Source organism: Mucor mucedo (assembly GCF_025094135.1).
Source record: "Mucor mucedo strain NRRL 3635 chromosome Unknown EV154scaffold_72, whole genome shotgun sequence".
NCBI lineage: Eukaryota > Fungi > Mucoromycota > Mucoromycetes > Mucorales > Mucoraceae > Mucor > Mucor mucedo.
The window spans coordinates 87,396-112,577 of NW_026252356.1; the positions used below are offsets into that span (position 1 = coordinate 87,396).

General features: G+C 35.1%; 7 protein-coding genes across 7 annotated transcripts; 1 reads left to right on the forward strand and 6 right to left on the reverse strand.

Annotated features, from left to right (window-relative positions):
• Window positions 1–2,055: 2,055 nt before the first annotated feature.
• On the reverse strand, window positions 2,056–5,057 carry EV154DRAFT_446459 (uncharacterized protein). Its single transcript, XM_051597106.1, has 6 exons — window positions 4,924–5,057; window positions 4,200–4,873; window positions 3,539–4,133; window positions 2,808–3,441; window positions 2,118–2,738; window positions 2,056–2,095 (listed from the first exon to the last, which is right to left on the reverse strand). Exons 1-5 carry the CDS (start codon window positions 5,045–5,047, stop codon window positions 2,507–2,509), a joined length of 2,259 nt encoding a protein of 752 aa, XP_051455706.1. The 5' UTR covers window positions 5,048–5,057; the 3' UTR covers window positions 2,056–2,095; window positions 2,118–2,506.
• An 854-nt stretch (window positions 5,058–5,911) lies between these two features.
• Window positions 5,912–8,321, reverse strand: EV154DRAFT_515113 (copper amine oxidase). The gene is made up of 4 exons (XM_051602222.1): window positions 7,690–8,321; window positions 7,005–7,622; window positions 6,459–6,932; window positions 5,912–6,395 (listed from the first exon to the last, which is right to left on the reverse strand). The coding sequence occupies exons 1-4, from the start codon at window positions 8,276–8,278 to the stop codon at window positions 6,028–6,030; spliced, it is 2,049 nt and encodes a 682-aa protein (XP_051455707.1). The 5' UTR covers window positions 8,279–8,321; the 3' UTR covers window positions 5,912–6,027.
• A 3,777-nt stretch (window positions 8,322–12,098) lies between these two features.
• Window positions 12,099–13,159, reverse strand: EV154DRAFT_515117 (uncharacterized protein). Its single transcript, XM_051602223.1, has 3 exons — window positions 13,034–13,159; window positions 12,860–12,951; window positions 12,099–12,794 (listed from the first exon to the last, which is right to left on the reverse strand). The coding sequence occupies exons 1-3, from the start codon at window positions 13,071–13,073 to the stop codon at window positions 12,267–12,269; spliced, it is 660 nt and encodes a 219-aa protein (XP_051455708.1). The 5' UTR covers window positions 13,074–13,159; the 3' UTR covers window positions 12,099–12,266.
• Window positions 13,160–14,371: 1,212 nt separating this feature from the next.
• Window positions 14,372–16,283, reverse strand: EV154DRAFT_565538 (nucleotide-diphospho-sugar transferase; the record flags this gene model as incomplete). The annotated part of the gene is made up of 10 exons (XM_051605907.1): window positions 14,372–14,418; window positions 14,481–14,584; window positions 14,657–14,871; window positions 14,926–15,128; window positions 15,198–15,379; window positions 15,433–15,538; window positions 15,595–15,736; window positions 15,799–15,953; window positions 16,030–16,139; window positions 16,198–16,283. The coding sequence occupies 10 exons, from the start codon at window positions 16,281–16,283 to the stop codon at window positions 14,372–14,374; spliced, it is 1,350 nt and encodes a 449-aa protein (XP_051455709.1).
• Window positions 16,284–17,340: 1,057 nt separating this feature from the next.
• EV154DRAFT_515130 (uncharacterized protein) lies at window positions 17,341–18,518 on the forward strand. Its single transcript, XM_051602224.1, has 2 exons — window positions 17,341–17,361; window positions 17,436–18,518. The coding sequence occupies exon 2, from the start codon at window positions 17,817–17,819 to the stop codon at window positions 18,342–18,344; it is 528 nt and encodes a 175-aa protein (XP_051455710.1). The 5' UTR covers window positions 17,341–17,361; window positions 17,436–17,816; the 3' UTR covers window positions 18,345–18,518.
• Window positions 18,519–18,610: 92 nt separating this feature from the next.
• EV154DRAFT_424188 (P-loop containing nucleoside triphosphate hydrolase protein) lies at window positions 18,611–22,780 on the reverse strand (the record flags this gene model as incomplete). The annotated part of the gene is made up of 15 exons (XM_051596178.1): window positions 18,611–19,110; window positions 19,164–19,198; window positions 19,255–19,333; window positions 19,394–19,427; window positions 19,489–19,548; window positions 19,906–20,123; window positions 20,654–20,798; window positions 20,882–21,177; window positions 21,231–21,473; window positions 21,529–21,769; window positions 21,824–21,913; window positions 21,973–22,127; window positions 22,194–22,239; window positions 22,336–22,586; window positions 22,657–22,780. The coding sequence occupies 15 exons, from the start codon at window positions 22,778–22,780 to the stop codon at window positions 18,611–18,613; spliced, it is 2,517 nt and encodes an 838-aa protein (XP_051455711.1).
• Window positions 22,781–22,877: 97 nt separating this feature from the next.
• EV154DRAFT_553187 (eukaryotic translation initiation factor 6) lies at window positions 22,878–23,863 on the reverse strand. The gene is made up of 3 exons (XM_051605113.1): window positions 23,843–23,863; window positions 23,690–23,786; window positions 22,878–23,633 (listed from the first exon to the last, which is right to left on the reverse strand). Exons 1-3 carry the CDS (start codon window positions 23,850–23,852, stop codon window positions 23,003–23,005), a joined length of 738 nt encoding a protein of 245 aa, XP_051455712.1. The 5' UTR covers window positions 23,853–23,863; the 3' UTR covers window positions 22,878–23,002.
• Between the last annotated feature and the right edge of the window lie 1,319 nt (window positions 23,864–25,182).

Below are 25,182 nucleotides of genomic sequence, written 5' to 3' on the forward strand. Positions count from 1 at the left end.
ATATATTCTAATTATTTTTCACTATAAAATAGCTCAATAAAAGTGTCTTTCCGCGAGAGTTTACATTGACCCTTAAATAAATCTTTCCACGTTTTTCCTCTTGAAAAATTGAGGAAAACCAATCACGAGTCAACATTTTTGCACTCTTTAACATCGTTTTTATAAATCAAGCATATCAAAACGGGCTGTCTGAATGTTTTTTATTATCACATACCTTAATCGATGTTTTGTATTTCAAAACTTTTCCTTGACGGATGTCATATTTTTTACCCCTTTCGCGCCGGTTTTTTTTCGATTTAAACGCAAAATACTCGTGATCAGTGACGTAGACAACTCCAGATAATCCATCAAAAGGTTTGGAATACTCAAACGCATGTTTTTTACTTGTAAAATAAGTTTGAGTAGTCGGTCTTTGAAGGTTAGATCAGAAAGAGAGAAATAGGGTTTAGAGTACTTTAATCCTCAGATTATTATTTCAGTTTAAGATAATCGTTTATTGATAAGAATTGGAAGAGTATTTATATTATTTTGATATTTATGAATTAGTAATCGAATAGTACTTTGCCAAGATACTTAGTATACATATAGTGAATATATGAACTAGTGTATAGTATAAGGCAAAGTGTGTTAACTAAAGATCTGTATTATTCTGGTTGGTCAACCATGAAAGTATTTTCAATGTCCGAGTCTGAACTCACGACACTTGATGTAGGACTGTTCAGACCGGCTTTGTAGTCATCTAACCCATAAAAGTCATTTTCACCTGCTTAAAACACTGACGTCAACTATTTATAGCGTGATCACAGCCATTTACAGTCTAATCTCAGCCATATACAGTCTGACCACAGCCGTTCGTGGTGTACTGTTGAAGTGTCACGAAAACACTTCTTGCGCAAGCAATATACGCGCTGTGTGTGTTAAATCTGTGGCACTGTCAAGCAAAAAAGATTTTGTTATTATAATCACGGTTTAAGCATATCCACAGTGCATTAAGCTGCTCTCACTGTAATTTACAAGCTTGAGGGTGTTTTGACGACCTACTGTTGTGTTTTAACGAAAACAGGGTCTTACGCGGAGAACATGCGCCCAAAGACCGGCTTTAACGTCATGTATTTCTTTTTACTAAAAGAGGTCTGTGACGTCTTACAGCCAGAGAAAACAAAATCGCTTTTCCCGAAACGATTTGAAAAAAAATGAGATTTTATAATTTTCGTGTCAAAGCAAAGTCCTTGGATATTTAATTTTTACTAAGGTACTTTTATACCCAAAATGCGCAGAAAATTTAGGCGCATCTTTTAATATATTTAAAAATTAATTCAATATGTAAAAAGAAAACTTTGTCTAACAAGAACTGATCTTTTAATTATGCGCTGGAAATAATTTTTGTCATGATAAAACTGCTCTAAAAACAATGCCAGTGTAAAACCCATTAAATTTGGGCTATATCTACTTATAAACATTTTTCGAAAAACTTGCAGGAAAGGTTCATAAAAGATGCATTTGTAAATTTTGAGATTTTCCTTGAGGTATACCCTTTGTGTTTCAGCCAATTTTGAGCTTTTTAAAAAAAAATCGAAAATCAAGATTTAATGATCCGACATGATATTTTAGATGATTCTGAGCATATTTTAAGCTTGGAGGGGTGTACGGAAACGATGGTTTACTATGTATAAGGCTCAATTGAAATCAGCGTGTATCGCATACAATAGGAACAAAGCAAAAGGAAAGACAGATTTTGAGTATAGCATTTGCAACGTTTTTCATTTTGATATGATGAAATTATTTTTGGTGCATCTTTTTCACTATAATGTTATATAGTAAAAGTCTAAAATCTGAGGAATTTACCTTGGATGAACGTATTTATCAGTAATTTAATTTTTATTCGGCAGATTGTAAGATGTGTCTTAAAAACTCGAGATTTTGTTTATAGGCTCTTTCATGTTTTATATCCGAACATGTAAAACTGTATTCAGAATACTTCATTGCAACATTTGGACTCCCACAATGAAATTGACGGATGCAGTTAACTGACTTTCCGCTGCTGGATATTGCACATACAGTGTTTACACTTCAAATTCAGACAACATCAGTTTTTTTTCAGACAAATAAAAATTCACTTTCAGACATTTGCTTACCTTTTTCAGACGATATAAAATGGAAATTCAGATTTAGTGTTAGACTTTTTTTTTTTTTTTTTTTTTTTTTTTTTTTTTTACCTGTAGGTATCTTTAAGCCATCGCCGGTGAGGGTGTGGCAACCACATTGGAGGTGGCGCTTTGTCTTTTAAAGACATCGGGTCGGCCATCACCTCTCCAAATTGAGGTGGCAATGGTGTACATGTTTTTCGTAGCCATAACGTCACGATTCCAACGAATATTGCATTTTTTGCAGAAGAATATTTGATGGATTGATCGGTTGTCCGTTCCACATTTATACTTTAAGTTTTCTAGACTACTTTCTAGGCAGTTATTGCAGTTCTAAGAAAGAAATGACATTGTATTAGTAATTACATGTTATAGACACGTATATCTTTCACCTTTGATGTTTTATATTCATCTATGTCAAGTAGCAATAACTCTCCAAGTTTTTCCCGCAGCTTCAACTGTCTGTATATCATTTCAGAGACGCCATGCCTAATCCCACTGATCTTTACGTGACTTTTATTCTTCAAACCGTCCCCAAAAATTATCAATGGCATTTTACTTTTGTCACCCTCCTCAAATTTCTCTTTGTGGCTTCTTTTTTTTTTTAAAAAGAAAAAAAATATATTAGAAGAGGAACAACATCCATGGATATGTGAGTAATACCTGGATGCTCTTTTTCTTTGTCTTGATCCGGCTTGAGGGGTGTTGCTTTGATACTTTGCAGCTGTCTTGCTTCTTTTTCTCTTGTTTTTTCTTGTTTTCTTCCGTCGTCCTTTATTGTATTTCTTTGATCCGTTAATTAGGGTATTTACAGCATCCTGGAGGGCACGCTGTTTTCCAATGTAATTACACCATTTGACTCTTGCTGTCTGAAAATTGTAAAAACTAAATAGTGTGTCCTTATGTTGCATCATGTATTTCACATGCGTAATATATTTATCAGTAACTGCTGACTTTACAGAAGGTATGTTTGTCTCGATTGTTTGCACTCCTTGTTCTTTCTTCCTGTCTTGCTCCAACTTCATACGATTGGCACTTCCATTCATGTTGTAATATTCGGCAGATGAAAGCCGCCTAACATCCGTGTTACCATGAAATGACACAAAAGCATCTTTTCTGTTGGGATCTACTGTGCAAGGTCTAAAATAACGATCTATTTCTTCACTATTAAAATCTTGCAGCTCCAAAGCAGTTTCATTCACAGGAGATTCTGCATATGCCTTTCGGCAAAAAGAAATCCTACAAGTGTACCCATCTGTGTACAGGCTATTAATAAACATCCTTCCTTTTCGTTGAGGTAAATTTTTTAATTTTTCAAAGCTATACAAGTTGAAAATTAGCAGGTTTATTTGTTGCTAAAAACGTATGTACCTACGTATTTATGTTTATCTTAGCAAAATTAAAACGGGCAAAAAAATATCTTTGGGTGAATTCAAAAACTGTTTCTTCCTCTAACCGTTCCATTGAAGCCGTCGGAAACAGACCAGTCAAATTTTGGCTATCTATTTTAACGAAACGCCAATGCAAGCCAGGGTTCGGGAATAGACTGAAGAGACGAGGCGGCTGGAAATCTCTTTTTACGCCGTTGTTGTCGTTTTTGTATTTTTTTACTTTCTTCTTTTTTCTTGGTCTTTTATTTACTTGATGGGTCTCGTCTGATTGTTCTTGTGAGATGATTTCCAATTGAGAGACAGGAACAGGTAGCGGTGCTTCCACAATTAAGGACTCATATTTCTCCAGAATGTGCTTAAGTACTGGCATAATGCTGAATGGGGCATTATTTAGAGTTGCCTTTGTCACAGGAAATGCTGGTATACGATTCTTGATCTCCAATATCAATGGGTTTAAAAACGTACAAATGTTTTCTTGCTCTTTACTGTTCAAAGAAGTGGAAATATTGTCAGAATTGATGGCTCCCAGTCCTGGAGAAAATAGTACATTGAGCACATGTTCGTATACTATATGTTTTACTATGGGCATTTTTATGTCCTTTTAAAAAAATAATAATTGATGTCAAGTTTTTAATATATATATTTAACAAGGCTTTACACTTACATGAAATGCTTGACGGATCATGTATATAAAGTAGTTTGCAATAATATTTTCAAAGTTCTCTATATAATAGTTGTTATAACAAGTAGCTATAGATTCACAAGCGGATGAAACCACTTGACCGTAAAGAGTTAAATTTCCTTTATCAACTGTCAAGTTGACGCCTTCAACACCGTTAAGCTCATCCCATACTTCGGCGAGGTGGGGAATAAGTGGATATTGTGATTGAAAATTTTGAATTGATAAATTTTGGTACACCACTCTACATACGCTATACCAAAAGTTTTGTTTCAATAGTTCATTAGGCAAACTGTTTGGATGTTTCAAAATATAAAAGTTGACAAAAAGCTGAGCGTTGTAGGCGACTTTTCGCAAAAACATTGAAAGACTTTTGATTTTTTCAACCGCCGTGTTATTCGCATTCTCATCTACTGAAGACATGAATGACTTGAGAGGTATGGAGACTGTATATCTTTGATTTTGAGAACCCAGATTTTGTTGAATCAATTCTTTTACTGTATAATTATAATTCAGGCACTCTCTGGACCTAGCAGATGCATGGCCATTTTGACCGCAGGACTTACATACTAGACTCGATGTATTTGGGACAACATTTCTAGCTCTTTTTGCATCACTTTTTGCCTTTTTCTCTTCTGGGGTATCTTTTCTTTTTACACCTTTGGGAAGATTTAGTTATTACAACACATTGAAGAAAGCTTTATATTACCTTTCTTTCTTTTACTTGGTTTGTTAATGGTTTCACTAGCAGTTTCCTGTTGTTGGCTTTCATATTTTTTTAACTTTTTCGTTTGTATAAAAGCTTCAATTTCAGGATAAATTGGTGTACGCATCCCGTTTTAGATATTAGAAAGAAAAGGACATAATTGTTGTTGAAATCGACATCAGGCTGATATATATATATTTGATGTGACCGCTGCTTATTATTAATTTATCAAAGTATTTGTACAAACCAAAGTTATTATTTTTTATATCAGATTGTATCTATATGCTATGAAGTGAGGTTATTTGTAGTAGGCTGGGTATGATAATTGTAGGCATGTAAATCACTTTATTCATTTATAATATAAGTCGTATTAAACAAGCTTTGTTGAGTGAGTTTTGGCTGTCTCAAAGTTTGATTAAATAGATTATTATGATTACGCTTTTCTTTAGGACCGGTAAAGTGCGCGTAGTCATAATCTAGGATCACTTACCCGTTGTTTTTCACCGCCGTACGTTTTTCTATGTCATATTCTCTATCATTATCTTTTCCTCCGCTATGTCCTACCCAAATAACATCCCGCCTCTATCATTACATCACAGGTAGATCATGCCAATTATCTGCACAAGTGTAGGAACCTTTTTCTCACTTAAATCGTGAAGTGTTGGTAGAAAATAATTTGATGTCCTCTTTAAATTCTTTGTAACATTATCGACACAAAAGATTGTATTGACTGGGATGGATATCTTGTCTGATTATCTTTTACATTTGTCTGAAAATCTTTTTACGACTGTCCGAAATATATTTCTGTTTGTCTGAAAACAATTATAAGCCTGTCTGAAAACAAATAAAAGTTTGTCCAAAAATAATTTGCATTTGTCTGAATTTGAAGTAACAACACTGTAATTTCAATATACAATTAATTAATGAAAGATCTAAAACCATATCCACATTCCCAGTATTTATCAAGTATTTTGCGAAATATATTAATTTCTTTTTCTTTAAACAGTAAGAATTATTTTATTGTTATATAAAATGTAAATGGGATAATTGTGTGTGTATATTGTACAGTGGATTTGGTTTTTTTTTGCTCAGCAAAAAAAAAGTATTTTAAAGCTTGTTTGAACAACAGTTGTCCTTCTTTTCAGCACTAGCAAGAACGGAATGGTTGATTTTTTTGTTGGTAGGGGGGACATCCAAGGCAGGGTTACGCATAAAGAAGTTGCAAGGCTTCATAGTGAAACCACAATATTCAACAGGCATGATGGGGAAATCTTCCACTCTGGGTAAATGAGTAATACCAAAGGTGTACCACAAGACGATATCCTTTTGTTCAATATCTTGCACCTTATCATTTGCCCATCTTTCAACAGTGTCATCGCCAGCAGATTGGTTACAGTAGAATCCACCAGCAAACATTTGGTCTTCGTTATAAGGTGTGACCCACAATGTCTTCTTGGCAAATCCTGCACGTTCAGCTATAAACGAAAAAAAAATCATTAGAACAGGTGTTTATGTATAAAAAAAGTCATTGGACTTACCAACAAGTGAATCATGCTTAGCATATAAAGGAGCAGTGTGACCAGAAGAAATCTTCCAACCCATAGGAGTTTTGGCATAAGGATGAATCTTGTCTTGGTTAACGATCTTCCAGAATCTGGAAGTATCATAATTGGCAGTGGCTTGACCTTCCTTGGTATCTTTGAGAATGGTATATTTACTAGTGAAACCGTTACCAGTAAGGTTCTTGGGGTGACCAGTAGGGTAGTCCAAAGAGTAGGTATCAACCTGTTGAATAGAGTTTTGTTGACCATCAATCATGGGATCGATACGCATGGTGAAGAAATGTTGATGATATTGTGCGTTGATTTGAGGTGCAACAATTGTACCGAAGCCACCAGTGGTTTCATCTTCAGCCAAAACATGAGTGTTAAGCTCACCAGTAGCCTTTACCTCATACTCAAATGTACCATCTTGGTAAAAGTAGTAGTAAAGACCATAATCGTAGTTGGCAACTATTTTTTTCAAACAAAACCATGAGTAAACCGCACTCTCATAAAATCACACACACGATTTAAAAAACTTACCAGTAACAATTTGAGAAACTACCAATCTTCTTGATCTGATGGTATGAGCACGACCGTTACGGTAATCGGTATGCTTCATCAAAATACCATAATCTTCTTCGTGCAAGCAAATAGCACTAGGAACGTGGAAAGGCTTACCCTCATGATCATTGAAGTTAGCATCAAAATAGTAGATAGAACCAAGACAATCACATCCCAAAGACAAACTGTTGGTACAAAGACCTAAACCATACTCTCCGACATCAAAAGCATGCTTACGGTAATGAGGAGCAGAAGGGTCAGCATAAGGGACAACCATTTCGGAAAGAGAGATACGGTAGAAAAGAGGACGCTTCTCGGCACCATCTTGGTAGCTGACATTATGAATGACAAGACCTTCACGATAGTTCATAGAAATGCGCATGTTCCACTTTTGCCAGTCAATTTCACTACCCTTGACGGTGAAAGAGACACCTTGAGGTTGTTGGATAAGAATAGGCTTAAGATCCTTACGGTAATTTTCTTCTCCGATGAATTCAGGCAAAAAGTTATGGTTTTCTTGGGGAATTGTAGGACGAGTAAACTTGGAATCTCTGGGTGCAATACGTTCGATTGAAATCACTTCCATACGACCAAGATCTAATGAAGTAAGGGAATACAAAATTAGAGAAAATTTAAAAAAAAAAATTGGGAGTAATTCACATACCGACAATAGGAACGAAATCCAAAGGATGAGCATATTGATTGTCATCCTCACAAGTACGCATGTACATGAGAGCTTGCATCATACGCTTCTCACGGCCGGGATGAGCAACATGACGAGCGATAGCCCAAGGATCAGAAAATACTTGAGACATATCGGTAATACCAAGTTCAAGACACTCACGACGCACCTTTTCATCCTTCATCACAAGTTGTTCAACGTCAAACATTTCATCCATAGTCAAAATAGGTTGGACATCGGGAATGTACTTCCATGTCTTGAGAGTACGAGAAGTCAATGAAACAATACCTTCATAACACTTCATGGTCTTCTTTTCCAAAGCAACCACAAGAGCTTCACGCTCAATCTTGGTCACACGAGGTCTGGATGTATCCCATCCGAGATAAGAAAGCATTAAATCCTTCTTGGGTTCCTTAAGAGTGATGGTGTTGAAAACGAAATCAACATCGGGCTTAGATTGGCGGGTAATGGTAGCAACTTCAATGATTTCATCACCGGAAAGTTGATCAAAAGGATGGTACTTCTCGATCGTAGAGGCAGTGACAGTTTTCATTTCTTTAGCAGTAGACATTTTTAAAGAGTAAAGTGTTTGGAGTTAATTTAGTTAATAAAATAAAAAAGAAGAAAAGAAGATAACAAAGTGATTGAAAAGGGCAAACCTTTTATATATTCAATAAGCTTTTTTTTTTTTCGTATGTACCAGGAAGTGACAAATCAAGACCAATAAGAATACAATTAGTTTCCACAAAGGAGGTTTAGTGGGAGAACTATCGTTGGACGAGTAGTAAGAGACCGATAAACAACAATTTGTCATTACTAGCCTCAGACCAGCAAAACGGTAAAAATATGTTGATTTGAAAGAACGACTAGATATGCTTGGGCTGATCCGGATGGCCCATATGAATATCTCAACTTTGTAATAATCAAAATTATATAAACTTAGTTTCATTCGATCCGGAATGTATTCCCCTACTAGATTTCATCCTTTTTTGAATTGTTTCATCTATTTTACAAACATTTATAAAGTAAAACATATATGGGGAAACTGGACAAGATATAATAGGGCAACCCCGCAGAGGAAAGGGGTGAGGTTAGCATTCAAAAGATACTTGTACCAGCGGACCTTCCCAGGGGACTCGTTCTTACAAATCATTGCCTGCCACAAACTATTTCATAGGGTATATCGTGCGAAATACTCTCTCTTAAAAAGGAAAAAAAAAGAAATGGTGACACTCGAATGACTGATTAAGAAATGTGAGAGAATTTTTTTACAGCAATACTTAAATCTAGTCATGTTATCACTTAATAGGTCGCATGTCAGAAAATTCCTATCTATGTACTCGCCTCTATCTTTATTATCTTTTCTGCTATCTTCAAAGGGTGAAGACATACGTCTTGGTCATAGAATATTTTCTGCGGTAACTCTTTTTTCTCGTTCAAAAAACATGGCGTCATAAATCATGTTGGTTCCATATATGTATCAATTTGACATGCATGTAACATGAGATTAGTAAGAAATGTTATTCTATAGGCATATATGGGGTCGGTATCGATATTTATTACTAATACTACGGTGGCCCTTAATTAAGTGGTACATAATGTGTGCATGAGTTTAATGAGTTTAATAGGCGAGTTTGTGTTTTGACAGGTCGAGTCAATAAAGGAACTAAACAACATCCTAAACGATTATACTTAGAAATACAAATGCAGATGCTTATAATTAACCTATCTGTGTTTCTGATTACTATCTAAATTGACTTGAAGATACCGTAACGCTTTAAATGAATACAGCTGTTTCGTTTCAGTTTTATGTCTTTGTTTTTTAACCTTACTTCTCTTCCATCATATATATCACTTGGTGGCTGTATCTTAAAATATGAACTAGGTATATCCGATGAATGCTTTTTTTTACTGGAATTGGGGAAGTCGAAGCTTTTGACCAATCACTTTTGTGTCACTTCAAAACACCCAATTATAACTCATTCGATGAATAATAAGGCTTTCAGATTAGAAAATGAATTTTTATGACTTTACTATTTCGGAATGGGTGGGAAATCTCTAAACTGACTTTTCGAGGTGATACAAATGATAATTTTATCGAGCGCTGAAGAAGATAGGAAAAATCATATCTCTTGTATTTATGCTGTTACCATAAATGCAACTTTTTTTTCTCCTTTGGTGTTTGATTTTCACAAGGACGATGATGAGGAGTGACACAAACAGAATTCGATAAGTGATCCTGATAAATCTTGAATGTTCTATATTTTTTTTTTATAAATTCTGTTTAAACAAGATGCACAAACCGGGGAGAAAAGTCGGCGGGAATACTCTTAAAAGATGGTCCCTTGTACAGCTGTCTAATTTTTATTAGGACATATATTAGTCATCTGTCTGACATTACTATTCTATTTTTGCGTACATGCTTAGAAAATTTTACGAGCGTCTGATCGAATGAACGTTACGATCTATACCAGTTTTTTTGCTGAAGAAATAATATCTAACTTGATTGTGATAACAGACGCAGTTTTTTGTTAATGACGAAATAGTCTATGTATTTGTTTGACAACAAAATATAAGTGCATATCTTTGACTCTAAGGTCATTTTTTTTATTGTGTGGCATGCGGTCATACCTATTACGGGTAGATGAAGTATAATTTTTTTTAACATACTTTTTAATTATGTGATTGTACTTGCAGTAACAACGATGTAGCGGAGATGTTTTTAAATACTGGAGGTAATTACGACAATAATCAATGAGATCACAAACTGTCATACAATTTTCTGTTGCTGACTTTTCATTACTGGAAACAAAGACTTGAAATCATACAAATTTTTAAACCGTTAACTATCACCTAATGGAATCTTTCTTTACCACATTATTGATAGAAAAATATACACCCTTTTTACATAGATCTGTTAAATATTTGTTTTTCTAAACAAAACGCTTCAATGTAAAAAATAAAAATAAATACGCGTATATATTTATTGCATCTAAAATAGTAGATCTTCCAGAAGGATTAAAAGCGTTTGAACGCGTAGTTTACATTGTTCTACATCATAGTTTAAAAAAGTTCCGATTTCTGGGTAAGTAAATAAGGTTGAGCTTATTAGCATAGTTACATGAAATAATTATAAATGTAACTAACTCTAATTTGTATTAGCGTCTAACTTACAGCAATTGTTTGACTTTACTTGTAGACTGTGCTTTTTCTGGGGGAGGGGGGGGGGTGCGAATATTGATTGTCTTTTTCCAGGTACATGTAACTGGAGATTCTACATAAATCAAATATATATATATATATATATATAAAGAGAGACTATTCTATATAAAGTCAGAGTCTTTTGATAATGGTTAAGTCTAATCATTAACTATTTGGAGGGTCACATTATATTGTTTATAATAAGAAGTTACCTTCCCTTCCATTAAACGACCACCAAAAAACTGTTTGTTTTTTGAATTAAAAGTTGAAACGACAACCTTGCAGTGTTATGACATAATAAATGAGAGAATGCCAATATATTTGGGCAATGCCTCGATAGTAAGTGAAATACAATCTTCTTATTTAGTCTGCATACAAAATAACACGTTCTTTGACAACAAATTAAGTTTTTTATTATGTTAACATAGCACACAATTCCCACTTTTGTGATTATTATTATTAAGATTATCTTTTGGAGACAATTTCAAAATGTGGTTCAGTTCCATATTTTGCCACTGTCTGCTAAGTTCAGTACTACAGCGGCACAATTAGGTCCGTGCGCGCTTAAAGTGCCACTTGTGTCTTGTTATAAAAAAACTCAGTTGGTACGGATATGCAAACTTAGAACAACAGAATATCGTTATATAAAAAAAGTATGCAAGTATAGAGATAAAATAGGTTATATTACAAATCTGATACTATAGTAAAGGGTTGGTTCAAACAATGAAAGAATTGGCCTAGAATTGTCTTATTTCTCTAGAGGGGAGGTGCGTACATATTCAACATAGTTTGGTAGGTTTTAATTTCATTTAGACACGTTCATAATTTTAAAAATATACCTCCTACTCAATTAGATGAATTATGAAATACCCGTCTGATTTAAATTTGGCTTGTAGGTATTGCCAAAAAAAAAAAAAAAAAAAAAAAAAAAAGGGATGCACAGTGCCTTTTGTTTTTGTGTGTATAAACAATTAATGCATATAACAATAAACAAACCGGCGTTGACTTCGATAAAAAAAAATCCAATGTGCAGCTAGTAACAAGATATAACAAATATCATTTGTCATTTTACGCCAATGAAAGATAAAAAGATACGTTTGTAACACACATAATTAGGGTAATACACAAGACGTCATCAAAGCGATTCTTAGAAGGCTTTAGATACGATGGTGGAAGGTATTTTCTTTTTTACCAGAAAAAAAAAGAAAGGAAATGATTTATAATTGTATATATTTGTTACAACAGAAAAAAAATTTACAAATAAATGATAAAACCGAATATATACCAAGTAAAATATAATTTAAGAATGTATTATAGGATGATGATCTACACAAAAAAAAAAAGAACGGCTGATGTCCTTAGCATACTGAAACGTTATAGAATCCAGGAGGTATATTTGGGCTTTGTTGTTGCTGACGAAATGCTTGTCTTGTTGCAGGATCTATAATAGGTATCCCCCGAGCAACGACTGGAATCACAGGCTGTTGTTGTTGAAAATGAGGTGGCTGTTGGTTATAATTTATGGCACAATTGTTACTAGAATAATAATTATAGCAGTGGTTGTTGCCACTACTATTACCACTACTGCTACTACTTATACTACTTATGCTGCTATTACTGCTCGTTGGGCTAGTATTTTTGTATGCAATCCATTGAGCCATTGATGGAGTATTTGGTTTCACTGGGTATTGTTGATGCACAGGTACGGACACAGGGGTCATATTGCTTGGATCAATGATAGGGATTGCTCTTGTACTTATAGCTGTTGGAGATGAATTTTGATGACGATGATGGTTAGGTGCAATATAATAAGATGGTGGTGGGGAATGATTTGGTGATGGGTATGGCGAAGTACGTTTTTGAACTCTTTCCCGATGTTCGGTAACCTTATTTTTGTGGGAGGGGGGGTTATTATTATTACGAACATAAGATAGTTTACAAAACTTCATACCTCCTCTATGTAGTTTACAGGGCAGAATTCATAGTCATCATAAAAATTACGCGCGAGTTCATGTTGAGTCCGGAAATGTTCTAGTCTTGAATCTAGTTTTTTTGTCAAAAGATTGTACTTTATTACAATCATATTCTCCGCGAAGAGAATGATGAGAACAAAGAAACTACTTACTGGAGACAGAAGTTAAAGTTATCATATTGTTCGAAGACATGTTTTTTTTTTGGGGAAAAAAAGAGAGAGAGAAGATAAAGAAGAAGAAAATTCGAGTGGAGCGGTTTACCTTATGCAAAAGAAAAAAAAAAAAAAAAAAAAAAAAAAAAAAAAGAGAAAAAAGGAGGGAGAAATCAAGCACGATTTTAGGTTGAACAATGTTACACTTGTCTGTTTGTGCACCTTTCAAATTACTAAACAAGTTAAACGATATTCCATCGACCCTAACGCTTAAGCGGGTTTTAAATCATAAAACAAGCTGTATTTTAGAAATAATCCATCAACATAAGTAACAGCGCAGTCGAATTTTGGCGATATTAACCATTTTTTTGTTGCATAGTAAGTTTGATTTTCTCTCCTTTTGGTCACCTTTTTGTAAGAAGAAGAAGAAGCGCTAGCTTCTGCTTGTAAATCTGGCATAGCATGATGTTTTGTAAAGTCACAACATAAGCATTTCCACCCCCTTAAACTAGTCTATAAGAGCTATTTTATCTCTAGGAGTCAGATCGGATGCGGAAAAGAGCATCAATGTCTTCTGTATCCCTATTTCTGGTCAAGACGTCTACCGCCAAACTGTTTTTGCTTCAAGTATCTCGCATCGTAAAACTTCCCTTACATGTATTAAGGGTCGATAGTAAGCTTTTTTTATTATAATATATCTCCCAACATTAATAACAAAAAAAAAAGGAGGTATGTAAATTATTCCATTTTTCAAAACTTAAGCATGATTTCTGCGTCTTCTTTATCTAAAAGAATTAATGAGTCCGAATTCATTGGATATCAGTTAATGGACCTATTAAGACCCGAATGATACTACGAAGTACATCGGTTGCATTTTATTAATTATCACGATAAGATCGAAACTCCTTTAAGCATGGGATAGAAGCGAAAACTTTTAGCCTTTGAGGACAAAATATACTGAATTTGCCACTTTGTGATCGTGGTAATAAAAGAGGTAAATATTAGCTACCGTTTCATGTTCGGATCTCCCAATTTTGTAATAAATTGTAGTTTTATTATCGCATTAATGCTAAAAAAAACTTAGTATATTTAATCCGGAGATGTCGAACGGATGCATAGTACATCATACACATTTAGTCATGACATATGTAAACAAAAACAAAACATAAATTAGGTGGTAAAAAAAATTATTCCCTTGGGAATATTCAAGTAATTTTTTTTTTTAGAAAAAAAAAACACGAACCCACCCATTGGAAACTATAACCGATCATTGGCGTTGCGGCCACTGTATTTATTTGTACGGTTCTCATATGATCCAAAATAAACTATTACACAACATTAAATAGACTCTCTAAAAGCAACCAATTTTTCACCCTTTAATTGACCTGTGAAGACAAAAATAAGTTAGAATAAAAAAAAAGGTTTCGTCCATATCTTAAACCCTTACTGTCTTTTTCTACGATATATCCGCCTGCAACATCACAGTCCTTCAAATATGCCTTTTCTTGGATGTTTGCATTATTACAGATAATACAGCCATCAATTTTAACACTAAAATGAAATTATAAAGAATTAAACCACATGTTACATGTACACTCCCTTTTTTTTAGAGGATAGACTCACTTGTCGCCAATAACCACGTGGTCCATAATGACGGAATTAGCAATCTTTACGTTCTTGCCAATAACACAGTGAGCACCGACACAAGATTTCTTGACAGAGGATCTTTCATCAATTTTAGTATATTCACCAATCACTGAATCATTACCAACTTGAGTTCTGGGTGCGACTTCTGCACTAGAAGGTACATTAATGATCGAAGTACCCTGCTTTGTAACCTATCTTATCATGTGAATACGGAGGGATGCTGAAAACCTGTATTTGTAACTTACATAACGATTCAATTCACTGTAACTTGCTGTTGTGTTACCACGACCACAGAAACCGCCGCGGTAAACGTGGACGTAAGTTTTGATGGGGCTTTTAAAACTAGAGTGAATAGGATCGTTCATAAATAATTCGTCATCCAAATCAGCGGATTGTGTTGTAGACAGAGAAAGTGCATTAGCAAGCAAATTTTCGTATGTTGATGCGTCTATAAATATATATATATATATATATATACTGTTATTGACTGTTTATTGTTTTATGCAAGCACACTTACATTTGTTGACTTCTTCCCTTTCCACTAATTTCTTTTGGTATTGACATTTGACCAACATTGGTATCAGATCCTTTGAAATGCTGGTGATATTTTCCTTCTCTACCAACATGTCGATGATCCATCTTTTAAAAATGTACAAATGAGCATCCTGCAAATCAGTGTGAACTCTCACGCGAGGAAATCTATGACCTGTGGTTAGCGATAACATCTTCTATAATCCTTGTATTAAACTTACTTGTTTAATAAGGACATACGCATAGAGAAATCGTCATCTTCGGAACGAATGGCTTTATAAACTAAGGCATTACGAGTTGGGTCGATACCGACATAAGGTAAAAGATCTAATGATGATAAGTCAATAAATAAATTTTACTTTCACCGCTGCTTTGTATTATACCGTCGTCTTTGCTGGCACTTTCAGTAGATCCGGGCTCGTAGAATAAGGCACTGAAAGTGGGATCGTATACACGATGAGCATCAAAAAAATCACGAGGATTGAGTTCGGTAATAAGATCGCAAGGAACGACAATAAAGTCTCTCTGGTGGGGTGATTGTTTTTTAGTTTTACAAATTAGGTTGCTACGCTTATAATTATACGTACGTCGATTTTGTCTTTAATGGCTCTTAAAGCATCAGCTGTTTCATCATCTTCATCGACGCTGACAACTTGGGTGTGAACATTGCCGGTGTAAGTTCTGAGGTAAGCTGATAATTTTTGGGGTGCATTACCAATAGCTTGAATAACAACAATGACATCTGATCAAAAAGTTTTTGGGTTGAGTGAAATTTTTTTCACGAAAACACGGGGGAAAAAAAGAATCGTTTTTGTTACCATGAATGCCTGCCTTCTCAAGCCATTCTAAAGTATAAGAAATGACAGGTTTGTTTCCAACAGGAAGCAAGGCCTTGGGTAAATTGTCTTCTTCTGAAATGGGATAAAGTCTGACACAAAATAAAGTTAAAACGAAAAAAGCACCTTGAAACACATGTAGTGCTTTACCTGTTACTGCTTCCGTAACCTGCAAGCACAACAGCTTGGAATTCGCTCACACGGTGGTGGTGATGCTTGGGTTTTTCAAAAAGCATGTTTGTTATTTAGGTTTTTGGCAGAAGGTTAAAAAAATTTGTTGCCTTTATGGCCAATTTTGTCAAAATGTGACTATGGAAAATCCTGTGTTAGAAGTTGGCTACAATTGAAGTATAGTGAAAGCCAACCTTCTCAAAAGTCAACGATACCTATGGTTACTGCAACTGCTGTGGCTTTGATAACATCGAAATGTCAAATTATACAAATCTGGAAGATAATAAACTATAACCTCTACTGAGGATCAGCTGTATATAGTGCGAGCCCAGCTATTTACAATCTTATCACAACAGTATAATCTCAGCCATTACCTTCAGCTATGGTCAATTGCATTCACAAATAACATATTTGTATTTAACATAATTTGCAAGTGTGAGCTATTCTTGGATTTCGAGTTCAAATTTTATACCATTTCAAACGGCATCAAATGTGCGCAGACTATTGAAGTAAGTGCCTTAACCAGTGTGCCTCTTCGGTAAAAACAGAAAAAAAAAAATATTGACAATGACAACTGAAAACTTTACTTTCAATATATATAAAAAAATAATGTGGATTTGATACAAGTACTGAGTGCCGAGCATGCCACATCTATCAACAATGTCATCCCGGGGAAAGCGATTTTGAATGAAATGAAGTCCCTTGAGCCCAAAACGCACAAAGTCAAAGACGGTGCTGATCTTTATTGCAAAAAATCTGTACAGGGTGGCATTACTTGAAATAAATCCTAACGACCGGTTATGAATAAAAGTCTTTTTATGACAGCCGGTTTTCTAATTTTTTTATTTTCCAACTACAGACATGACCTTCTTATTTCCCACGAATATATTCTGTTTTTATCATAAACCTTGATGTATGTATCTGCAAATAATGAAATGTAGCTTGCTTTGTTACTGGCTAAAGCTTTTCCGCAGTAACTAATGTTTATAATCTTTCCACGTCTGTTAAAGTAAGTTTAATATTTATCCGTATACCTGCTCTTTTTATCAGTGTTCTGTTCGTGTTTATTGAAACGTAAGTAGCTTGTTCTCTTTAAGTGGGTTAAAATTGGATACGACTGTTTTAAACAAAATGCAAATGGAGGTCGCCATCGGTTAAAATAACTAAAATAATACGTATAATACATGTAAATCAACCACTAACAATTTTGATTTTAGGTGTTTAAATTTTCTACTTATGATACACCACCACTTAACTATGTGCTCTACCTTATTGAATCTGACTTTTATATCCATTGTTTTATAAAATACACTACAACATCCTTTATTTGCAAAAGTAAGGAGTGTTTAAATATCCCGGAATAAATCGAATAAAAGCCTGAATAGTTCAATAAAATCCGTCAAGAACGCGAATAAATTGACTGCCTCTGTCACGGGTATGGTAGAAATAAAGAATTAATTGACTGTACAGACCCTTCATACCGGGACTTGACAGTTTTTATCAACAACTTCGCCACAAATTATTATTACAGCGCAACATTTACACCGACAAAGTTGGAGTACACGAGCTTAATTATTATTTTTCCTCTTTCTGTTTTCATGATACAACACACAGCACTTCCGGGAACTTATCCCGCAACTCAAATGAAGACGATGAACGAAGCAAAGCAAAAGCTGGGATTCAAATCCAGAATTTACAAACTTAAAACATATTTCCACAAAGAACAAAATGTCATTGCTGTAGAAAAACACGGCAAAACATCGAAATGGACAAAACCTTGGGTCAAGAAATCAACACAAGTCTCAACGAGTAATACAGTTGCCATTGGAACAGTATTCTCACTTAATGTTCCCATTACGATTTCAAACACGACAACTCACTACAATACAAAAACTGAAGGCTCCACGAGTACGGGGAATACTTCTGTCGTTCAACAACTGGTTATTTTACCACCAATACAAATATACGGGTTTATGTTTCTTGTAGCTTTTTTCTTATTCGTGATCACTTTTGCATTACTACAAGTTCATCGCACCATTTCAATTATTGAATTGGCTGTAGACGGCATCACATATACTCTAGTGAACTTTGTTGGTCTACTTTCAATTTTAAAATCTTGGGTTTGATAAATAAATCCAGATCCTATATATATACAATCATTTTGATAAGCAGCATTGACGAAAGCATAAAGTTTTATTTAGACCTTGTTGTAATTATAAGTAAAAAAAAAAAAAAAAATCCTGTGGCATTACAAAAGGTCAATAAAGAAACTAAATGGGTATCAATGCTTTATTTTCCCGATAATAATATATTATTTATAGCTTGTTAATAATGTACAAGTACTGTCATGAGTACCAATTTCTTGATGGATTGGACCATTCGTGATTAAAATTCAAATGTCTTCAAACCTAGGCTCCTTTTTAATATTTGTAAGATCGATCTCCTCTTCTCCCATATCACGAACTCTCTTCAGTCCCGAAAAAGATATAGTTATGCCTTGAATTGAAGTATGGCTTTTTGCATCAAATGATGTATTATAAGTCGGAACTGTAGTTGTATTGGTCTTCGAACGGGTCGATGATGAATAGGGTTGATAGAATTGGAACCCACTCCCAGAGCTTGATGTATGAGTCGGTGTTACTGGCGCCATTGATCCTGGTAGCGGCTGAGAGCTAGTGTTTTTTGGTAAGTTGGAGTCTCTTAAAAAATCTTCATCCTTTGGTGTTGGCCTATGTATAGTTTCAGCAAACATTTTACGTAGCTCTTGGTTCCAAATAGGAGAGGATTCCGTATAAAGATCTTTGTCCATATCTTCCAGGAATGGTGTTCTTGGTACCTGCTTTTGGCACCCCCAATCTCCCAGTTTTAAGGGTGTTACGCAATATAGTAAGACTATCAGCTGTTAGTAGTTCTTTCAAATATTAAAAAAACAAGTGAAACCTTACATTTTGATCTAGTCATTGCAACATACAGAATTCTCCTACATAGTTAAAAGTCGGTCAGATTGTGTAATAAAAGAGTTATTAGCATCCTCACTTTTCTTCATCACGATCCCCATTTGCAGGTATCACTCCTTCAGCACATGTGACAATAAATACGCATGGCCATTCCAGACCTTAAAATTCGATTGGGTCAATACAATTTGAAATACACTCTATATGATTAATTGTTTTACCTTTAGCGGCATGAATGGTAGATAAAGTGACCGACTAATGTACAATCGATAATAGTTAATACTTGTAAAAATTATAATTTGTTGAAAATACTAACGCCGCCATCAGTTTCTTTTTGGAACTTTTGGTTCTTGCAAGAATTGCAGTAGTTTAAAAACTCTTGAACATTTTGAATACCTTTTGGTATTGATGCGCGTGCACTCTGAGTTGATTCAAATCCAGAAGCCTGTGTTGATTCAAATCCGGGAGCTTGCGTTGATTCAAATCCGGAAGCCTGTGTTGATTCAAATCCAGGAGCTTGCGTTGATTCAAATCCGGAAGCTTGCGTTGATTCATATCCTAAATTCTGCGTTGATTCGCATCCTAAAATTTGCGTTGATTCACATCCTAAAATTTGCGTTGATTCACATCCTAAATTCTGCGTTGATTCATATCCTAAATTCTGCGTTGATTCAAATTCGTAAGTTTGGGTAGATTCGAATCCGGAAATCTGCGTTGATTTATATTCGGGGACCTGCGTTGTATCAGATTCATGAGCCTGAGTAGATTCAAACTCAAGAAGCGATAATGTTTGGAATTCTTCTTTTAAACGTATATTTAAGTCTGAATCTTCTTCTTTTGGTATACATGGAACCTCACTATCATTCCACACAGTCTGTACTAATGATTCTTCCTGAGGTTTTGTCTCCGATAACAACTCTCCTTTGACAAAAGCTTCAAAAAAAGCTTCATCTTCGAGCAAATCTCCTGTAAATTCCTCGTCTCCATCAAAAGCCACGCCGTTTAACAGGGCCACTTCATCTAATAGAGCTTTCTCAAATCTCTGTTCGTCTAGCAGCGCATCTGAAAATGTTTTTTCTAGTGACAAAGTCTCTATAAATTCTTCTTCTTCCAACAATGCATTTGCAAATGCCTTTTCCTTGATCAATGTCTCTGCCAGCGCTTCCTTTTCCAGTAACACTTTGGCAAATGATTCCCCTTCTGATAGTGTGTCAGGAAAATCCTCGTCATCTGTGAAAAGATCTTCCGTTGCAACTTCTACAAAATCATCTCTGGGCAAATCCTTTTTCTGCTCTTTCGGATGGGCATCAACTTTTGGGTCATCCTGTTGTAATTTCACTTCCACATGTTCTCTAATAATTTATTCAGTTACCGATAGTATAAAATAACACACTAAATAGCTTACTCTTTTGCTATCAAAATTGGTTCATCAATCGGGTCCGTCGTTGAGCATCCCTTGGGCTCTTCGTCTTCGTATCCACCCATCTCCTTTTTACTTCCTGCAATTGTCACCAGCTCGCCCAAATTTTTCCACCGCACAATATAATCATAATGATAATGCTGAGTTAAATGTTGGTAGTAATTTGTTTCCTTGTAAATAAACTTTAGGATTTCAGCTATATGTTCCTATTTTTTCATTTAAAAAAAAAAGACCAAAGGTCTGAGTACAATGATTATAAATGAATTCTAATTATTGTCCTCTGTGATACCTCTGCTATAATTTTCTTGCGAATACTACGACATATTTCCAAGAGCCTCGAGAGTTCTTTTCGATCTGCAGCTGCTGTCTGCTTTTCTTCGCGCAAAAGTATATCAATAGCATCAATTAGGTCCACTCCAAAAGATTCAGTCATAGACAAGATACGGTTGATTGTGACTCTTCTAATATTTCTTTCAGGGACATTGATGATTTTAGCAAACGATGTTACATCGTATGGATCGGATCCAAAACGAAGATAGGCAAGCATATCTCTAATCTCCATGCGGTTAAAAAATCTATCTCCACCTTTCTAACTAACTATTTAGTATACATCCATTTCTTGGTTTTACATGCTAGACTTACAAGAAGAAAAGGAATTTTATGTACACGAAATGTACGTTCAAATTGTCGAAAGGAATAATTGGCTCTCATAAGAATAGCTATATCTTTGTACTGGACCAATCCCTTGGAATAGTTGATGAGCTTGCCAATTTCGTAAGCAACAAACTCAGCTTGTCTTTTCTCGTCTGTAGTTGTAATTAATGATATCGGAATACCAGTAGGATTATTGGTATAAAGTGCCTTATCCATACGTTTTGAATCTATTTAATATCGGGGGATAAGCTTTCTGTGTTTAAAAAAAAACATAAAGGCTACCTTGGACGATGACATGACTTGCAGATCTGACTATCATGGAGGTACTACGATAATTTTCTTCCAGGTTGATCACCTTGGTTTTTGGATAATCGTCTTGCATTGCTTCAAAAACTCTACTTTTGGCAGCTCTCCAACCATAGATAGCTTGATCAGGATCACCGACAGCTGTAACCGTTCTCTGGCCAAGCTGTGATAATATAAGCACGATAAGGGCATATTGAGATGTACTTGTATCCTGAAACTAGAGTTATAATTTTAGTAAAAAAAATAAACCTATATGATTAGCAAGAAGTACCTCGTCCACCAATATACAATCAACATTATAAAAGATACTGTCTTTCAACCTCAATAATTCACAAGTTTTTAATACTAATCCGCCGAAATCCTGCAATATATGTTTGAATATCCATGCGGGGGAATGTAAAATATAAACGTGTTTTTTACCATAACGTTCTGTCGCCTTAATTCTTCTTCATAAGCCATGTAATAGATGGAAATGTAGGACATATACTCAGAGGTTCCACCGCTATACAGATTGAGAAACTTGATGTAATTCTCTCCTCTATCTTTTGCATTTTCTATTTCCGCCAAAATGACATCTGCGCGACAGAAGAATTAATGATCTGAAATTTGTAAAGCTTTTTCGAGTGGGGGAGGTTGATTACCCGCTTTAATTTGTCTGCCTCCATACTTTATGGGTAAATGTTCATCCTTAATTAATGCTCTTATTATTTCTTTTCTACAGCTGCGGGTCAGTTTTTGGCCTTCTTTTTATGTATCATAATTTCCGAAGGAAAATAGAAAAACGTACCTTTTTCGATCGTCTATGACTTTAAAATTAGGTTTCATGTCGACCAATCTGGCATTGCGACGAAGAATTGAGATACAAATGCTATGGAAAGTACCGATCTGTAATTGCGCAGCTTTGCTCGACCCAATCAGGGCATTCAAGCGTTCTTGGAGTTCTGTAGCAGCCTTTTTAGTGAAAGTAACGACAATAATGTCGCAAGGATTAATATTTTTCTCAAAAATCAAATACGAAACTCGGCAAGTCAGAACTAGAAATGGCAGTTGTATTTAGTGATCTGTCTTCCCAATCTTTTGGTCAATGACAACAAAGAAAGAAACCTTTTGTTTTCCCTGATCCGGGGCCTGCCACGATTTGAAGTGACTCGGCGTCGGATGTGACGGCAGCATACTGTAACGGATTCAGGGATCTCAATGCCTGCTGTAATTTCTGGTTATTACTCATAAAAAAAAAAAAAGTGTACAAAGAAAAAGAAGGCAAGAAATTGAATAAAAGAGGGCGAGAAATCGAGTAGTAAGTTATAAGAGGCTGGACATGAAAATTAATAAAAATATGTTACAATATTTATTCAAAATATGTTTTTAAAAAGAGATGTAAATTGCGTGTATAAGAAGGGAAAAAAAAACTATTTGACAAAATGAAAAAAGAGGCTTTGCGATAAAATATTTATGAGTAAGTATCAACCAAGGTATCTCTTAATTCATTGATAATAGCAGTAGGTTGAGCATCTTGTAATTTGAAGATACTTTCCATTACACTTAATTCGGTGGAAGTGGTATCCATACCAGCAAAAGCACACCAATCGTTAACGACACAACCAGCACCAATAACATCGGAACCACGGTTAACTGTACCAGCAACTAAAGGAATTTGCAAAAGAGAAGATAATTCATCTTGATCTTGAATAGAGGTACGAGGATGAACAAGACCACCTTGGTTACTTAAAGCACAGAAAGAACCGACTAACACATTATCAGCAACTGTTTGACGGAAAACTTCGACTTGAAGAGTATCAGCAATAATTTCTTCGGTCTCGCGATCAATGTCAGGATGAACTAAAGCAACGTAATCGTTACAAGCAATGACATTACCCAAAGCAGATAAACGCTCTTCAACACGTTGAACAGCAACAGCTTCAGGAAGTGAGTTACGTAAATGTTGAAGTTCTTGATCAGTTGTGGTGCTAGGAACAAGCAAACCGTTCTTGTTACCGGCAGTTAAACGACCAATAATACGGGTACCGGCAATAGAGGTATGGACAACGGGGATAACATCACCCAACTCTCCTTCAAAAACACTATAAGCTCTGTCAGTTCTTCTGCTGTTCCTCTAATCTCACTTTTTTTTTTTTACCTGTAAAAGTTTTCGGATCCACCTAAAGCGACCAAACAATAACTGTTGGTCAAACGGGAAAAGACACCGATCTCGTTACTATTTTCAAATTGAGCACCTAAATTATACTGTTAGAAACAAACTCGCATGTAATCCTCAATCAAAAATACTTACGGACAGCCATTCGAGATTTGCAATGAAAATAAAGTAAAAAAGAAAAAAAAAAGTTTTAATTTGACTGTGGACTTTTATTTCAATGAAGGCGCAGTAATCTCGCCAATCAGACCATATTATTGTGACCGGGTTTTTGTCTTTTTGGGCGCTCTGCCCCTTACAAATCATCGTTCTTTTGAAACAACCGCAGCACATACTTCATCAAAGCTGAGCTGATTTTTTCCTGCGGTCGTATTTTTCTGCTTAGCACCATCCCCTCATAAAATAGGCATATACCAAGGCAAGCATTATACGCAGTCCTTCTTCTGTCTCCTCCCAGATACATACTTAAAAAAAAAAAAGGCAATTGAATAACAATCCGTTTGTGGAACACAGCAGATTGGTGTTGTACAATAAGTCTTTTAAATCTCATGTTAATCATTGCTTACATGCACATTTCTTTTATGTCCTATCATTAGAGTTTATAAACTTTTTTTGATTAAATCTACCCAACCACATCCTTTCCCTTAAAAAAATTTTTTTTATATATGTATAGGATTGGTTCGGTTTTTCATATAGTTAGTCAACCCAGCGTGGAATTGCTGCCCCATTCAGGGAATATGGTCCAAAAGCAGGTTTCTGTAAAACAAACCTGAAAGCATAGTCTTCTGTATAGATTTTTGTTGCACTATTGGTTTTTTTTTTCTTTCAAACACAAGATTATGCAAAAATCGATAATCAACTTCTGATCCCGTTTGACATCATCTATTTTAGAGTCAGTCATGTTTTCAGGTACCGTTTTTCTTTCGGATTCTAATGGTAACAAGAGTATTTACAAAGCACAGAGCTAATGATCAAATAAAGCTGACTGTCAAAAAATATTAGAATAGTTAGGCTGTTTTCTATAGAAAAAGTTTTGGGTAACAATCTGGTAGAAATGCATACTGCCTTAGATCTTGTCATTTTGTAATTGCTTCAATTTTTTCATACAGCGCTATACAAGGAGGCCAAATCCATTAGTCGTGTCAAAAAATGCTATACGAGCCCATCGCTTTGCTAATAATAAAATAGCTGATGACAATGCTTCTAACGTAAGTTTATATGAGAGTTTTAATGACATATGTCGTGCGGAACCTACCCGACTTTTATACATTATTCACGTTTACAGTAAATAAGGCTACCGTGTCTATTCGTTTTTCGTTGACTGGATGGATGGGTGCCATCAGGTTAGTATCCTAAACTAGCGTACCAAGTTAAAGGAGATGATGCAGAATTTAGTAACTAATCTCTCCTTTCAACGAAAACCCAAACGATTCTCCCGCCTTACTTGAAAGTTCTAGGGGACAAAAAAAACCCGCGCA